Source organism: Apostichopus japonicus, chromosome 15 (genome assembly GCF_037975245.1).
Source record: "Apostichopus japonicus isolate 1M-3 chromosome 15, ASM3797524v1, whole genome shotgun sequence".
NCBI lineage: Eukaryota > Metazoa > Echinodermata > Holothuroidea > Aspidochirotida > Stichopodidae > Apostichopus > Apostichopus japonicus.
The window spans coordinates 7,676,262-7,694,218 of NC_092575.1; the positions used below are offsets into that span (position 1 = coordinate 7,676,262).

General features: G+C 37.8%; 1 protein-coding gene across 3 annotated transcripts; it reads left to right on the forward strand.

Annotated features, from left to right (window-relative positions):
* Positions 1–4,520: 4,520 nt before the first annotated feature.
* LOC139980908 (uncharacterized) lies at positions 4,521–17,528 on the forward strand. Of its 3 annotated transcripts, none has more exons than XM_071992941.1 (2): positions 4,521–4,681; positions 14,770–17,528. In XM_071992941.1, the coding sequence occupies exon 2, from the start codon at positions 14,973–14,975 to the stop codon at positions 16,284–16,286; it is 1,314 nt and encodes a 437-aa protein (XP_071849042.1). In that variant the 5' UTR covers positions 4,521–4,681; positions 14,770–14,972; the 3' UTR covers positions 16,287–17,528. The 3 variants fall into 3 exon arrangements, with proteins under 3 accessions (XP_071849042.1, XP_071849043.1, XP_071849044.1); XM_071992942.1 differs by lacking the exon at positions 4,521–4,681 and adding an exon at positions 4,856–5,064; XM_071992943.1 differs by lacking the exon at positions 4,521–4,681 and adding an exon at positions 9,135–9,270.
* Positions 17,529–17,957: the final 429 nt, after the last annotated feature.

Here is a 17,957-nt window from a genome sequence, read left to right on the forward strand (position 1 = left end):
GCATTTGGGTGACCTTTGACCTCAGGCTGACCTCCAGTGACCTGTATAAGCTTCTTTGAAGTTGATTCTTTGAAGTTTTGTGGTCATATTCCAATCTAAATTGTCCATAAGTGGACTTCTCTGCAACCTTAATGTGAGAATTTATTAGAGATTTGGTTTGGTTTTGTAATACTTGGTGTGTGGATTCATAACATTGAGTACAAGGACCCTACTGTTTTTGATGGAGGTGTGTATATAACCACGTTCAGAAGACTGACCTGTGTTAGCATGCCATAGTGTTATTGTAACAGCTTATTCTGGTTATACTTACAAGCAGAAGTCTAGTGCATTGAAGTAATCGAAACCTCAATGCATTTTGCATTCTGGTTTTAAATGATCATTTATCATATATTTACAGCTGACTACCAAGTGATCACGTTTTTTTTATAGAATTGCTGGTTGATTCCGCCAAAGAAATTGAATACAAAATTATACAAAAGCGGAAACTACCAGTTTGTGTAAGACTATTCCTTTGCTCCGTGCGCCACTGACTTGTAAGGTTAAAGCCGTATTCTGCATTCAACTTCTCGACTGTCTAAAAAAAGATCATACTATTGTGTAGTAATAATCACAAACTAACGATGCTGTATGGTTTGTTTTTTGGGCAAAAAACCCGGCTTATTCGCAGAGATTGGACCAAAATGAAACATTCAATCAAAAACAAAGTCGTCCCGTTCTTCGTTATTGTTTAGTTCGAAATGAAAACATTAATCGGACGAATGCATTCATCCCGACCAAATTAATTACAAACAAATTTTTGACTCCCTCTGGAATGCATTTCATGCTTAAAATCTTTATACGGGAGAACAAGATATATCTACAAATGCTACAAATTTTTGGGAGCTCTGGAATAAATTTCAACGCAATTTCACTTTAATTTCTACTTTTGACATGAATGTTTATGCTTGGAAATCACTGCGAGAGAAAAATCATATGAAAATGCCTAAACAATCCACTCCGGTTATAGATCATTTTATATAATATAATTAATAATAATATTGTAATTATAAAACACATTACCGCGTGCTTGGTACACGCAGGGACGTCGCTAGAGGGGGGTGTGAGGGTGTCCCACCCCCAATCTTGGTAAAACTGATGACAGTTGGAAAATTTGAGTGCGACAGTCGGAATTTCCGACTGTCCCACTCTAATTTTTCCGACTGTCGCACTCTAATTTTCATATATTCTTGTAATTTGTGAGTGACCTAAAATTTTCGGTCAAAATTGACCTTTAATCAGTCATATTTACCACGTTTTCCTTGTCAATTTGAGAAATTGTATCTCGCGCTCTCTATACTCCACCATACAAAGCTTCGTATGATTTGAATACTCTAAAAAAATGCCTAATAGAACTACTGTACAATGTTCGCCAGCTTCAATTCGGTTAATTTATGTATTAATTCTGCTATTGGGTGGGTTGGCCCTGTTCGCTAGCTACAAGTTCAGGATATACATTGTCTCTATGGTATACGACCCCATGCTAATCTACGGAAGCTTAAAAGTGCCATCAACATAAGAAAAACTTTGCCCCATAAGTTGACATTTTGCAGTGAATTGTTCAGATAACAAGATAAAATCTTATCAAAAATCAGAAAAATGTTGGATTGCTCAGTTGCTTTAACTGAGCATTTGAACAATTTTCTGAAAAATGTTTAATTGACAACTTATCTTATCTCGTCAATTGGACATTTTTTGGCAAAATGTTCAATTGTTCACTTCATTGCAACTGAGCAATTGAAAAATTGTCTGAAAAATGTTTAATTGACAACTTATCGTATCTCGTCAACTCAACATTTTTCTGCAAAATGTTTAATTGTTCACTTCATTCCAAATGCTCCAAATTCCAAAAGCTTTTTTCATGTGAGTGATAAATAGCCCCACCCCCCCCCCCCCCCACCAAATCAAATAATATTAAGCACGCTAGGAAAAATCACTGTATTTTTGGTAATTCACTATGTCGTCGAATATAATTTGTTGAAAAAATTCTCCTTTGTTACATTAACATACGGTAGCTTTTGTAGTCAGTAGTCTATTGATGTGAGGGCCAGTGGTACAATGTATCGAAAAAAGTTCGGAACAAAAGTTATGTTGCGAAAGATGGGGTGTCTGACTGACAATGACCGTAGCGTTGACGAGTAGTGCAAGGGGGGGGCAGTCGGAATTTTCTGGCTCCAAAACCCATCCAGTTGGAATTTCAGCCACTACACCCCCCCCCCCCCAATCATCAGGCCTTAGCTACGTCCCTGAGTACATGTGTCCCCATCCAGACTCTTCCGGGTATATTTCCTCCTTTCTTTCCGATGCCTTGATCGCCCAGTCACTGCAGTCAGTCTTATCGGAGCTAGTCGTTCTCAATTCGATTGACACTCACCCCACCCACCCCACGATCTCTCCATTCTGATTTCTCTATATGCCTGTCCCTAACTATGCTATCTTCTTATTTCACTTTTTGGCGTTCCACATTAATCGACGTGTTTTATTTCCTGGGTAGCTTTATTCAAAATTCTGTAGAAATACGGTTTGGTATAGTCTCGTTCCTTGTTTACAGTGATTATGTGCGTTTCGAAGAAAGGAAATAGGCCTATATAAAACTGTTCCTTTAAAAAAAAAATCGAACTTCGTTTAAGCTTGTTATATGATGAACATATGAACCTATAACAGTATATATTCTTCATAACAATGAGGGTTTCAATGGTCTGCGTTGATGAAACTTCTGAACAGGGACCGAGGAGACGGGGTGTGTTGAGGATGCATGGGGAGGGTTTGCGGGGTTGGCAGTTGGCAACTGTTTATTATTGTTCTCGTTCTTGCTATTCTGAAGAAACCAAACATTTGTCAGTGCGCCGCATCTATGAAACCATGCACTTGACTAGTTTGCATTAACTTCACAAACTTATGAGCTGTACATTTCACAAGGATGTTATAAAGAAAAATGTCTTCTTTCATAGCAACAATGTTTTCCTTTCTCTGGACTACCCTTTTAAGGGAGTGTAATTCGAGTTCATTGAAAGATATTTTTAATTTATGTAAACGTATATCTCATACATCATCTTTAACTTTGTCTGACGGTTTGAAATAATCAACACCTACAAATACTAAGATAGCGCCAACATTTTCCCACTACAGAAAACCAACTTTTGAAATTTCGTGTTCTAACTAATTAGTATCGTCATTTTGGCTTGTTATAGGAATGCACAGGGGCGTACATTCGCTATTTTCAAGGGGATGTAGAGCGATTTCGGAACCGACTAGTTTTATTTTGAGACCGACGTTCGGTGCAACAAGACCGGCATCGTATTTTCGTGGGCGTCCATTTGCTGGGTCTCACTCCAGATTTTAGACCAGTACCGTGGCCAATTTGTCGATTGCTATCCGATTTGGCATGTAAATTTCGTAAATAAAGACAATTGTAACTTGGTAGGATCGTTTCTGAAGGAGCCGGTGTACAATAGATCGATTTTGATACCTGTATATTAGGTTTTATTTCTCTCTCGAAAGACTGCAGTGACTGGCCGTGTAACGTTAAGTTTGCAAAGTGAAACCAGAATGAGTGACAATTAGTTTATAATTAAACCTGTATATACTCAGACGGGTAGGAATGATTTCCGATTGTGTTCATTGTAATTGACTGAGATAACACGAGTGCGGCGAAGCTTGCCCCCGATGCTTGCAGCAATATCAGTAACATTTTGGCGTCTGCTAACAATTTTAAAGCACGTCATCAACACATGTCAGACAGGAATAATTATGACTCTTATATAGTCACTCTGTGGCATATATTATCAGAAGCCCGCCCCGGAAGCTGCTGTAACATCCGCTCAGTGAGACGTTCTGAGACTTTTACTCTCATAGCGAGTTCAAAGCACGAAAATACATATCAGAGAGATGAATGATTTTTTTCTGAAATGTACTCTAAGCCCTGGTGGGAGTCTTATGGACCTCTGCTGAAACATTTTCACTTTTCAGATATTTTAATCGGTTCTCTGAAAGTGATAATTATAGATTTCAGAGAGGAACTCAAATTTCATTGGAATGTATTTGAAAGCCCTATTGCGCTTGCAGATTTAAATAAGTTGGTCTCTTGAAGTGATCTAAAGGAACTGAATTACATTGCTGAGAGGTAATTTAATTTCCCTTGTGAGGTTCCTCATTCAAAGCTCCCGCCTGTCGCATTTTGTTAACCTAATATTATACAAATCTGGGAAATGCATAGACGTTAGTTAGGGGAGACAGGCGATCTTGTTTTCTTTTCCTTCATTTCTAACTATTATAATAATTGGTGTACTACCGGCACGCTTAATTCGGCTCCAATTTTGGGACCGACTTGCAATCGATTTGGGACACCCTTCCGTCTCCCTCCGTCCGAATTTTTCATCATATATATAGTGGGTTGGACCAGCCTAGCATCTGTGGTAGCTCCCCGCTAGCATATATGTAGATATGGGTATGGTAACATCCGGTACAATGCAATCACAGTTTTTTTTCTAGCCATGGTACGTACACAATCGAATCAGGTCGGGCAGCGCAGGACGATCCTAGTACACCTGCACATCACTTCTGCAAGTCAACATCAGCAAGTCTCCTGTGAAGAGAATTTGTCATGGAGGTTTAAGTACTTCCTGCCTACTGGTTATAACTGAAGGTTTGCCCATATGTTATGTCGTTATTCTCATGTCATAATTTTTTCTCAGTACCGTTTATGGATTGACTCATCCTCCAGTAGCCTAATCTAACACAATTTACCCTACCCTAGTCATAACAAGTAACATACAGTAGGCCGAACTGTTCCACCGTGACTCACTTCTTAGTCACACATTGAGAATAACGTCTAGTACTGTAGTAGTATTACTTACTGTTTGACATTAGCTTAGGTTGTGGCCATTACGTACGTAGGGTATATAAAGGCCTAGTCTTGGCCTAGGTCTAGCCTTGGATCAACGACCGGAGATATTTGCTGTAGTTGTTCAGTTATTAATCATGCCTAGAATTACAGTGGGACTACGATTCTATGTATGATGGTATACAGTAAGTTTGTGATAGTAGCCTAGGGGCATTGGGTCTAATGTTCTTTTTAAGGGACAGCGGTGATGAACCACGATCTCGCTGATTTTGCTATGTGGTTTATGAGAATTCTCAAAGTCAATATAGGTATGACGTTATAAAATGTTGCTAAATATTTTCAAAATTGTTCAAGAATAATGCTGAAATTCTGGCAACCGTAGCTGGGTCTTAATGATGCAAATTATTGACATCTAGAATCTACCTTAATTACGTTTCTAGTAAATTATCGTACTAAGAACCATTGTTATTGGGAGTGCTTTTGTGCTTAACGTCTGTGCTATTCTGTGTACCTCAATGCCTAAAGTTTGATGTAACTGTATAGAAACCCTTGTTCCTGCTTTGTTTAGGCATACTAGAACGTACTGTACAGTACAGTAGCTAGATATATGCTTGAGCTTTTATGCAGTGAAAATGCCAGGTCGAAGAAACCAAAATTGGATGCAGAGGCATTGTTTGCAGAATGCAGAAGCATTGTTTACGATTCGTAATTTGATAGCAACTTAAAGTCGTTAGTGATTTGGCCTAAATGATGTCACAGTGCATTTAATGTTTGGTAAAACAGTCCAGCTTGTGAATATGTATAGGCTAGGGGATATTAAAGACATTAATAAAAAAATTAGTAATTCCGCTGCTATTAGTCCATATATACTACAGTGCAATGACTTTCGCTATTGGAAACAATGTAAACTAAGGCTTGTTTTGAGGTACAGTAATCTATTTGCATTATGTTTTCAATTATAATACACCCTGTTAGTCAGTTCCTTAAACCTCATAATTTTTGTCAGAGTTATCCTTTACCAAAATACCATAATCATATATTTCACTTGTTTCGCTTGACTAGTGTCAAGTAATGAAAAGTTGTTTTCTACGTGATTAAAACTTATGCACGTTTGAAGTGTGAAGTGTTTGGGCAAGAAAAATGTTAGGGAATAAATTGAACTCATTAATTACACACCTGTAATAACTTTTGTATGGGTAAAAGAAAATCTAGGTGGGTGTCTTAGTTTGCACAGTTGTAATCTTAGAACTTGAGAGAAAACTCTGTAGATTTCATCATTGCTGCCCAAATGTGTAAAAGCTATAAAGTAGTTTAAACTGAATCTCAAGGGATACAGAGTGAGGTTGCAGTCCTTAGTTCTCTTTCCTTGGGTGTTGGGGGTGCGGGTGACTTCATGGTGTTAGTACAGTAGTTTGATATATGTACATATGCCAGTATTGAGATTAAGCGCACACATGGTACTGTATGTACATACAGTGCAGTAAACACATGGTCGACAATTTTGACCAATACACACTGTGCAGTGTCGTACTAACAAAGCCAGTGTTTACTTCCTGGAAAGATTCAATGACCAATCACCTTACTCCTACAAAAAATCAACAAGCTTGAAAATATCCAGTTTTGTATTGGCAAGTTGTGTAACTACAGTAATGGTGCAAGTTGTAGGAAGTACAGTACCAATAATTGTTGCAGGAAATTCCCTCCAAGAGGAAACATTATTGCAGGACCCTCTAAATGAATTCCGAGAATCCTGCAGTCGAGCGTACTAATGTAAACACTGGTGCAGACAAAACTGGACAGCTTTTGGTTAGTGGTAGGTCAAGACTCAAGAGGGTTCTGCTCCTTGTGTAATTTTATAGTCATTGCAGACTTTGCAATCCGCGGTCCCCCCTCATAACTTTGCAAGATCGTTAAGAGTGATTCCATAGTCTTTCCTTTTGGGAAAGCAAACATTAAGGAAAGATGTGACGGAGATTGAGACAGAGGGTCTCTTACTGAATCCTGTCACCAATGTAGTGTTCATCAAGGACGAAAATTGGCCATAAAATTGGCATATGACTTGATATTTGAAGTAAGAAAATTTGTTACCGATTCAGTTCAAGATAGTTAGCATTTAAGGGTTACCCATTCCGATAATATCCAAAAGAGGAAGGAATCGTATGGATGCTAAAAGCTGAATTAATATAAACAAAACCAACTCCCAAGTTACAGTACCGTAAAACACATGCTAGTCATATATTTGAATTACTCCCTAAAGAAATGATAAGGAGATAGGCAATTAGTTGATATGTGGATATGGTCATTCATGGTTTCTTCAGGATCTTGTGAAAAGTTAGATTGATAATGCTTAAACATCTGTAGGGTGTACATGTATGTATTTGATACTTGTTAGACTAATATGGTGTGAACATACAGTGTCTGGGTATGTGTGGTCAAGTTACCTGGTTGTATTTATTGCATACTGTACTACTCATAGGCGTAGGAGGCGGTGGGGGGGGGGCTGTGGGGGCCGCAGCCCCCCAACCTAAAAATTTTGTGAAAATTCGGGCAATATGCTTAGAATTTTTCGGGCACCTACTGAAAGAAAAATAATTTGCAATGTGTTTTTCAATGGTTAAACTGATATTTTTATGATCATTATTATTGTAAGGACTTCCCCAATAATTATAACCAATATGGAAGCGTCATAACACGAAAAATGATTGTATGTTATTGGCATGTGATGTTATAACCGATAAATGCCTTTATGACATGCAAATTAACATGTCAAAAAATTTTGGTTATATTTTTCGGGCAAGTCGTTACAGCCCCTCCCCCCCCCCCCAAAAAAAAAATCAAATTAGGCTCCTATGCCTATATGATACTACTGTATGTGGATCATACATTTGCTTATCATCAAATGTTCATACTACGAACACATCAAAGCACCTTACTGTATGTTACACAGTAAACACTACTGTATACCAGTGAATTGAATATCTTACTAAATATGTTTGTCCATGAATGTTAGATCCTCCTTTGATATGAAAAGAAAGAGAAAGTTGAGTTACTTCACCTAGAATGTTCCATTTTAGTGTTTAATAAAATAGTTCATTAAAATTTTTAAATTGAAAGAACCTCAAGTGCAGTGGTATAGTTGTTTACAAGTGTTATGTTAAACAGCTTGTGAGTAGTTTAATGTACTGAAACCATGTATATATTTCCTATGTTTGCTGGGAGTTGACCTGTACAGTACCTGTTAGTATCGTCGCTTGTACATCCCCGAAATAACAGTCAAGTTTGGAGACAATAATGTATAGGAAATGAAAGATAAGAAAGGTCTACATGTACGTTGCCCTTCTGTTACATCTGTCGGTCATTCAGTAAACTAAATTGTTCTAGTTAATTCATGGTTGGCTAAAATTGTAAAGTTCTTCTAAGGTACTCATGCAGTAAATGGAGTTTTGACAACCATTGTGGGTTGAAGACAACTTCTTCACAGGTTGCACTTTGCGATATCTTTGGATTATTCCATGATGAAATTAACCTGCCATACAAATATTAACATTGATAAAAGGTTTTTCAAATGAAACAGTTGAATATTGCACTCACTCTCTGGGGCAAAAAAATATTTTTTGCATTGGATTAAATGATCTTTGGTGTGTGTTTTAGTTTTCATCAAAATAATCAAAGCTTTTTGATATGCTGTAGAAAAGGTTATCCTGTTAGGTGAGATAATACATCAAGTGTTTAAAGCATACAACGTTGCAATGACCAGTGCAATTTCATGTGGAAATGCAGATTTAGTTTTAAAATGGCCCTTCTCAATTTCTGGCGGTAGTTTGGAGGGTTACAAAATTGATCTTTCTTTAGAGCACTTTTCGAAAATGTATTAATTCATGCTCAAATTTGAGGCCAATAGCATATTATATAATACTGTATATGTGTGACCTTTATAGAAGGAAGTCAATTTGATATGCATGTACAGCAGGTCTTACTGAAATTGTTAGAATAGTCAGCTGGGTTTATACTTTGCCAGTGATTGTTCAATCTAGTTTAGTCAATATATTAACAACTGTGTCTACTAAACTAACATTGACAGGATTGTTTTTTGTGTGTGTGCCTAAAACAACATTCTTAATGAATTACCCTGTCATCCAGCCGTCTTTTTTCATGGCATCTTGTTTATCTACGTTAAATTTGGACTGACGAAGCTAATTTATCTGTTGCAAAGTCAATATTGATATCCTTCAAGTGTAGAAATAAGGAAGTTCCTCTAACTGACTTGGTTTTGATGTTGTTGTTTCACTAGATCGGAATGATTCAAGGGTAAAGCAGGTATGCAGTAAGTCTTCTTCACTGGTGCTGTCTAGATCACATCACAGTTCAATGATTGTTAGATTGTCAAGAATGTAAGTCTTTTTGTTACAGTATAAGTTACATGAGTACAGTATGTACTCAAATCTACATATTTAGTCAGCATTCAAAAGCCCTCCCGTCCAACACGTCAGTAATTAAATATTGCTCTTGCCGACAATATACATCTGTAAGGTTATGTATTTTATATTTATATCCTATTCATAGAGAAGGCAGTTGAGGTACTGTACTGCACGGAAAATGTTCCAATTTACTGGGCTTAAAAAAACAAAACAAAAACAGTTCCTCTAAATGTATACGAGTACGACAACATGTTGTATAGTATAGACGGTTGTAATGGAATGCATTATGTGGTTTTAAAGGAAGTATAGCCAAGTTTGGTTACTTGCCGTAGGCAGGCAGGGGCAAGTAACACCTATGCTGTGAGACTGTAATTTTTACGACGCTAAGCGACCACAAATTTGGAATCTAACCATACTACTTGAATATCGTGCATGTGTGGTACGGTACACCGGTGACACCGTCGCTCTTTGCTGTTGCATATTCATTACTAAACTCACATGTAGGGCTGTAGGCATGGTCTGGCTCTTATAATGAGAATGGTTTTCAACATGCTGTCAACATTGTACTGACTTTACTCAGTTTCCATTAGTTTTTAAGAGCCATCACGGTCATTTTCAGTCATCAAATGACATATTTCATCCTGGATGAACAACAATGGTGGTACATTGAAAAATAAGGGAAAACATTAGATCAAAACTTATCTCATGTATTTCCTGTTTCTACATGCACGTAATCACTCGAAAGATTAATGACTACAGTTGAAGTGCGTAGTCTCCTTGAAATATTAGAGTACCAGTTGTACTTTATGTAGTTGAGATTTGTCATGAGTTATAGGTTCCTATGCTGATATATTCCGCATTGTGGACTATTGGGAATACAGCCTAGAGTTTTCACCATTTTATTCATACAGTTTTCATACAGATTGGACACCTCAATATATAAGGTGCAAAGTTATTGTTGATCTCTGTCGATTCGTTCTCTCCTCTCAATTATTAATAATGAATCACTACGAGGTAATTAATACTAAAAGGTTGAAAGACAATTTTGTATGACCTTTCCTCTTTTAAAAATTGTGATGAGATCCTTCTGATTCGAATGGTAATTCATATATCTCAATCATACGTGAAGGGAGACAGCCCAATGAAATCTTGGGGAAGACTTCTAGGACGGGATGTGTTGTATCTGACCTATTGAGTCATAGTCAGAGTACAAAAGACCTCCAAGAATATTTCTGTTAATTAACACCTCGCTCCAGAAAGCCAATTAAAAGTGAGGCCAGTAAATTTCCAAGCAATTATCACCTGTACACCAGTGCTGAACATATGCAGCTAAAGTCTTAATTTTCTGAAAAGATTAAATGTCTGTAGGTCACTAAGAAAAAGTTAATACCAATTTGTTAACTTTCTCTACAGAGTGGCTACAGCCTATGAGGGACTTAACAGAAATTACAGAATAAATTAAATTCATTTTCATAAATATGACATGACATTACCATCAATATCTATTTACGTTTGATTGTTAATGACCTTTCTCAAAGTATTAAAACATATTTTGACCCAAAATTTCAAAATTGTATTTTAATGATACTTTTTGAAAAGCTATAAAAGATCCTCTGGGGTTTAAAACTGAGTGCTTGGTTTAGTTTGTGAAAACTCTGTACCTTTTTATCAAATCACATCCCCATAGCAGTTATGTTTATATTGTGAAAATATGAATTCTTCAACTTGTGGTTATATTTTGTGAATGCATCTGGCAACAGTTAAGTGAATGCTGTTCATTAGGGCAATTGAACTGAAAAGGTCTTTTTTCCCCCTTTCTTAATTATTACTTGCCACAGGCACACAAGTAACTTATGCAGTCAAGTTTGTGTGTGTGTGTGTGCTTGTATTTGCGTATCTATGTGATGCCCTACTTTGTAAACTTGTAATATCTCAAAGTAGGGTACCTCAGCAGTTCTCATATATGGCATGTGGCATCACCATAATTAGAAAAGTACAAGAATTGTATTGTTTCACAGGTCAAAAGTCATTTGGGGTCAGCAGAGGGCAACATGTGAAAATCTTAAAAGTGCTGAATCTCCAGAACCTGAACATCAAAGGAGCTCATATATATGCATGGTAGGATAGCCTTATGTAGTGTAAATGTTTTACACAATTTTAGTGTAGGAGTTAAGTTAAGGTCACTAGGGGTCAAAATTTGAAATCCTTGTAACACTGTATCTCCAGAAACTTTATTGGCTCTCTTAATTTGCATGTGGCTTCATCATAATTAGTGCAAGAACCTAATTGTTTTGGGTACAGGTCAAAGGTCATTTGGTGTCATCAAAGGTCAAACTCTGTAAAGCCTTGCAAATACAAACAAGGTATCCCAAGATGGGTTACATGACATATTTGCATGTGTCTTTCTTATAGTGAGTACAAGAATGGTCTTAAAAAAAAAAAATTGGGGGGGGAGGTCAAAGGTCATTTGGGGTCAGCAGAGATCCAAATGTCACAATGTATGTATATTAGATCCTCCTGGAAGCAGGAACTCGCGAAGAAACCTCATCAATTGGCTTATCAAAGCCGCAAGCTGACCGAAGTCAGTCTCTTACATTCATATTTAACGTCCATGATTATGAATTGTTAATTGTCAACAACTCTGTAACTGGACGACATAGGAAGGCACTGGCGTTAACCACTGAGCTAACACTCCAATATTATCAAATGGATCTTATCAGGTTTTAAACTATTGCGAATGCAAATTCAGCTCTTTGTTGTTACCTGTAGAGTTAGCAAGCAAAATAAATAACCAACAACAAACAATATCCCTCTGTCTTTCTTTCATCGTTGTGGTATTATGTGACAAGATAACCAGTCATCAAACCATGTAATCACTGACTCTGTTTAGATCTATACTGCTCTCCATCTGCAGTATGAACTTCAGCCAGGGTTAGGTTGCAAACTACTCACGTGCTACATGTATATATATATATGTAAAGTTAAACTGCCAGGAGGGGTTTCTGGCTGGTGTCTTTAATATTTCAATCGTTTATACACAGGAGAAAATATGATTCCTACAAAAGGGTGTCATTCTTATGAAACTCTTAATTCAGAGAACATTTAATAAGAGCTACTGTACTTGAAGTAAATAGTAAACATTACCTAATGTATCAATTTCAAAGGACGAACAACAAGAGAGATTATAATAACCTTAGAATGTTAAAGCTTAATTGAAGAGGAAGGTGTCTGTATGACTTCCTGGTTCAGTTAGTACTGTGTTCAGGGAGTTCCCTCTTGTGATTGACTTCCAGGAGTAATAGCAGGTCTAGCCAGTAAAGGTGGGGCACATTAAATCCTTCAATATACTGGAGTATGGGCCTAGATGTGTGATTCCCTCTCTGTCTGAGGTACTCATGCAGACTGATCTATTTAAATTGATTAGTTGGCAGGCAACTGGTCTCAAAATTTTACATTCGTCATAAAATAACATGCAAAGTAGATGTTGTGCATTCGTCATTAGATGAAAGTCGTAGGAGTGCTAATGCTTGAATACGTTGCTAAAAGTGAAAGGAGTCTTGTAGAACTGCACTAATGGAGTTGCCTTTTTTATTCACCAGCATTGTATTGATCATTTTATACAGTAGCTTGGTCAGTAATACTCTGTCCATTCATGATTTCATTATATCAAGTTTCGTTCTTTAAGTAAATAGTCTTTCAGCAGTCATTCAGTGTTGACAACCTTTAGATTGTATTGTGTTACTGTACATACTGTACACAATACATACTGTAGTACTGTAGGTCTGTGCTGCACAGATCACTAAAACATAGCAGAGTCAGTCGTTGAATTCCATCAATTTGAAGATTGCATGTCAGGAGGTTATCTGTTGGACGACCAGTTGTTTACATCAAATTCAGATTGCATGATTGTAGCTAAATACCTCCAAATAGTTTTAAGTAAGTACTATAGCATCCTTTTCCAGTTTTGCAGGATAGTTGATCTCTGGAGTTAATGCTACATTAAAGGGTGTGAAGACTCGCGCAAAAAAGAAATGTCTAATGCCGATAGTCTGACCTAGTTTCGAATGAGGTGTAACAGAAGTGTTACACACCACCATCGATCCCAGAAAAGACACACACAGCTTGCTACCGTCGGTAATTAGACACTAGTGTACAGTCAGTACATACAGCTGCGGTCAATACCCACAACACAGTGTACAAACAATACAGCGATGGACATCTCAGGTCCAGCTAAAGATAACAAGGTATCACGTTTCATTACTGTCTGCATTTTGTAGCGACAAGAGAAAAACTTCACTTGCAAGCAACGGAAAGTTAACCTTTTCAGTGCGCGGCACGCGGTTTGGGGCGAGTCTTCAATGCCTTTAAGGACCTTATATATTGATGATGATATCAGCTTAATCCATTGTTTTATAAGTTCTAAAAACTGAATTGAAAATGTGTACTTTTAACTTCATATTACTGTACACATCAGAGCACCCTTGAATGACATTCAAAACCATTTGCCCTTGAATTTTTTTTTTTAATACATTGTAAACATTTGTTTGAAGCCATAAAACTGTTATACTTTCCCATTGATTTTAACTGATGAAACCTCAGCTGCTTAAAGGGTCATTTCTCAAACATTAAAAGTAGAATTGAAAAGCTACTTGAAACTAGCAATCTGTATTGTTATGAAGTTCTAATAACTAATCCCATTGATAATGTACCAGGTTCAATGGGAGCAGCTGTACTGTGTTAAGTAGATTCAGTTGTGTACAAATGTTTGGGGAATTCTAACAGGTTCAGATAAATTCTTTTCCATCGTGGAATCGTGGAATTAAACTACTGTAGTAGTTACTACTTGAGAAGGTTAATTTATTACAGTTTGCCAAAGGCAGTCCTGAATCTATGTAATGGTGATAGTGTGTGCATGTGTATGTGGGTGTGTGGGTGTGTATAGATGTGATCCAAGCTTTTAAGTTGTACAATTTACTGTATATCACAGAGGACATCTTGGTTGACGTGTACATGTATATTTTATAGATCCTTCTTGATGAGTTCCAGATCCCTAGCAACAACTAGTGGAGGTTAAAAATTTCATTTGAGATTAGCAGGGTACAAAATCTGAAAAGTTAGTAAACACTTCAAATAACTGCAAAAGTAAAGCTGGATGCTTGTCATCGTTGGTAGGGTATGTCCGTGAGTTTGTCCCACTTACAGTAGTGAGGACAGAATTATAATTGCTTCTACAGGAAGGGATTGTGTTGATCTGTCTGTCTATATTAAAAGTGAAACATGCATGGTAATTCAAAATTATCTTTTTTTTCACTTTCCTTTAAATGTTGCAGATATTTGTATCATAAAGGTTAAAGCAGGTTGTTTGGTTTGTACATACTGATCAGCCATTTCTCAAACCATCAGATTCTATCAGAAGATGTACATATCCCTGATAACTGAAAGATATTTTTTCTATTTCCTTATTGTCGACAGGCGCCTATGAAGTACGTGCTGCTGACAGGGAAGGAACGACTGCTTCAATTAGGGAATTACGCATTTCCTAAAAGAAAGAAACTTTCCTGCTCGTGAGGGTAGTAAGAATAACAGAAAAATGTGGGGATCAGCTAACGAAGAGTCTCTGATGAACGATTAGTCATGTTTTCCTGTTTGCAGTGTTCATCAGCTTCATAGCAATCATGAGAGTGAATCGCCGCAACGTGGCATACTTTGCCAGCTGCAATTCTCACGTCGACAAATCTGGATCGCTACAGAAGTTCTCTGAGAGCAAGGGGACCTACCAGACCAAATGGTGCGTCCTGAAAGGAAACATCCTCTTCTACTTTGACAAGAAGGGAGATCGGGAACCACAAGGTGCAATAGTCTTAGAAGGATGTCGGATCGAGCTGGCAGACACGGTCGAGGGGCTCCATGCGTTCCAGCTCTCATTCTCGGGGAATGTCAGTAAAGATTACCGACTGGTAGCCGATACCCCAGAAGCTATGGAGTCCTGGATGAAGGCGTTATCGTGTGCCACTTACGATTACATGAAAGCAGTCGTGGATGAACTCCAAAGACAGATGGATGAAATCTCTCACCACGAGGGTGGTGATTTGTTAATGACAGAGGACGAGGCCGAGGGTGGGGATGGAGCATCAGCCGCCAACGGAGAAATTTTTGCAGTGGACGGTGCGGCTAGCGCCATACATCGTAAAAGTGGTGCTATCGTACGAGCTACCTTCCCTTCGGAAAAGGGTTCGACGCTCAAATCGGCCGCGTTTCCGAATCCCTTGTACGATGTCTTGGACGAGGTTCCAAATACTTTGGCCGGACACTCCGCCCCGCAAGAGAGTTCCAAAGACAATAGAGTGCCAGTTTTCATCGTGAACAGAGACAGCAGCGAATCAGACTCGGAGGATGGAGAGGAAGGTACCGGTGACTCGACCAGCAGCGAATCCCAATACGCCAACCTCGACCCAGCATCGCACCTCGCCTTAGAGAAGTCCTCTTCGACAGATTTTGACAATGCCACCTACATGTCGGCGAGTCTAGAAGATTTGTCAAACTCTAACCCGAACACATTTAGAAGTCTATCACATAACTTAACACATTCAGATACAGACCTTACAGCCGCTCATTATACGGAGAAAGAGACTCTACCGGTTTCAAAGTCTGCCTTACAACTGCCAAGCCGATCTCAAGCCAGAAAGAAGAGAGCCCCTGTAAAGCCCCCGCGCCTCCATTCTGTGCTCTACGAAAATATGGCGGGCTTCGCTACAGGATTAAATAAGGAGGTGTTTGCCATAAACCAGAAGCTGAGTGACTTTCCCAACCGTGCTTCTAGTAAATTCTTCCACCGTGCGAAGTCTTCCGAGTCTTTGAAAACAACAGTTGAACGAGGGCGCTCTGTTTTTCATGTTGGTGATGTACGGTCCTTCGCTGAAATGCACGAGGAATTTGGTGTTTTGATCGTCAAGAAGATTAACGAATTTCGACAAAAGCGTTGCAAGTGAACAGTGCTAACTGGGAGTCTTTGAGAATTGTTGTAATGATTCAAATAATTAAATATAGAGAAGTTACTACAAAGTGTGGAAACATATATTATATAGCTTTTATATGAGACTTCACCAAACATGTATGATATATATCTAAATCCTAATATATGGAAAGAGATGGCTGGTACCTAAATGTAAACACAGCTTCACAAAATGTATGACTTTGAGAAAACTTGTACAGTTGTGGGAACTGAAAAAGATATCAATCAGGCAAATGATGTGTTTGAACCGACCAGTTATCAATACTGTAGCTATTGTTCTCCCAGAGTATTGTGTAAGCCTGTCAGACTAAGTTGAATTTACTACTTGTTGCAAGTTGCTGCAAGGTAACAGTAGGATAAATTGACATGGACCAAGTGATGAACTCTAAACGTAATGTATTTGGATGTATTGTAGGTATTTTTTTTAGATCCTCCTGCAAGCAGGAACTCGCGAAAAAGCCTCATTGGCTTATCAAAGCCGCAAGCTGAACGAAGTCAGTCTCTTAGATTCATATTTAACGTCCATAATTATGAATTGTCAATTGTCAACAACTCTGTAACTGGACAACATTCATCTATCTTGGAGTGACTCGAACTCGGGACCTTATGATTGAAAGGCACCGGCATTAACCACTGAATTAACACTCAATTTGTGACATTTTCCATGTTTAGCATAGAAGGCTCATTTTCCCAATATGTTGTGGTACTGTACTATTTATATTTAATGCTACCAAACCATTTAACTAATATTATGTTCAACTAACACTGCCTCTATTTAACACGTCACCAAACAAGATGTTCTGTCTACAGGGGTGTTATTTTACGGGTGTGCTACAGTATACCTTTGCATGCAACCAAAGTGCTAGATTAAAAGACAATCTCTAAGCTGCTCATTGTTTCTGAGACAGTTTTCACCACTGCTGAGAGGTGAATATCCTGTTTACCCTTCATAGGTTTAATTGGGATTCGATTGCCAATGTTGAATGGTATGACAGCTTTTCTGCATAATTTGTTAGAAGATAATGTAAGAAATAACATCACTCTTTTCCATGAAAAGAAAAGTTAGAGAGTGAAACCAGCTTTCAATATTTTATCGACCGTACCAAATTCACCGTAACATAAGGGACTATAATGTTTGCTCTTGGAACATTCTTTTATGTTTTACATATTCTTTTGTAAAATTTTCGTGCATAGTAATATAGAATCTATTATTCTTGAAGACTGTCACTGTAGAGTTTCTATCTTGATTCTTTAAAATGACTTATAATCCTAGTTCCTGTTTTAAAGTTCCTTTCACCAAATATTACTTGGAAGTCGTTTGCAATGAAGCGCAATCTCATAAGGATGTAATCGATTTCCGAAGCGAAATCATTAATTAAAAGTCATCAGCCACGTACTGTAATATTAGAGCTTGCTGAAATTGTAATTCGACATATGTCAATTTAAGTTGACATGTCGATTTCATCCAATCAGAGCACAAGAAAATGACATCTGACAATGATTGTCCAGTGATAGCACAAGAAACTTACCTATGTCAATTTAAATTGACATATGTCAATTTAAAAAACATGCTCTTTTCAAGACTTTCTTCCAAATGGCTTACATTTAGTAACACGCATTAAAAATGGAAACTTGTACCTAAACAAAT

Excerpts from the sequence above, each read along its gene's own strand:
- LOC139980908 (XM_071992941.1), top strand. The coding sequence starts at position 14,973 with ATGAGAGTGAATCGCCGCAACGTGGCATACTTTGCCAGCTGCAATTCT.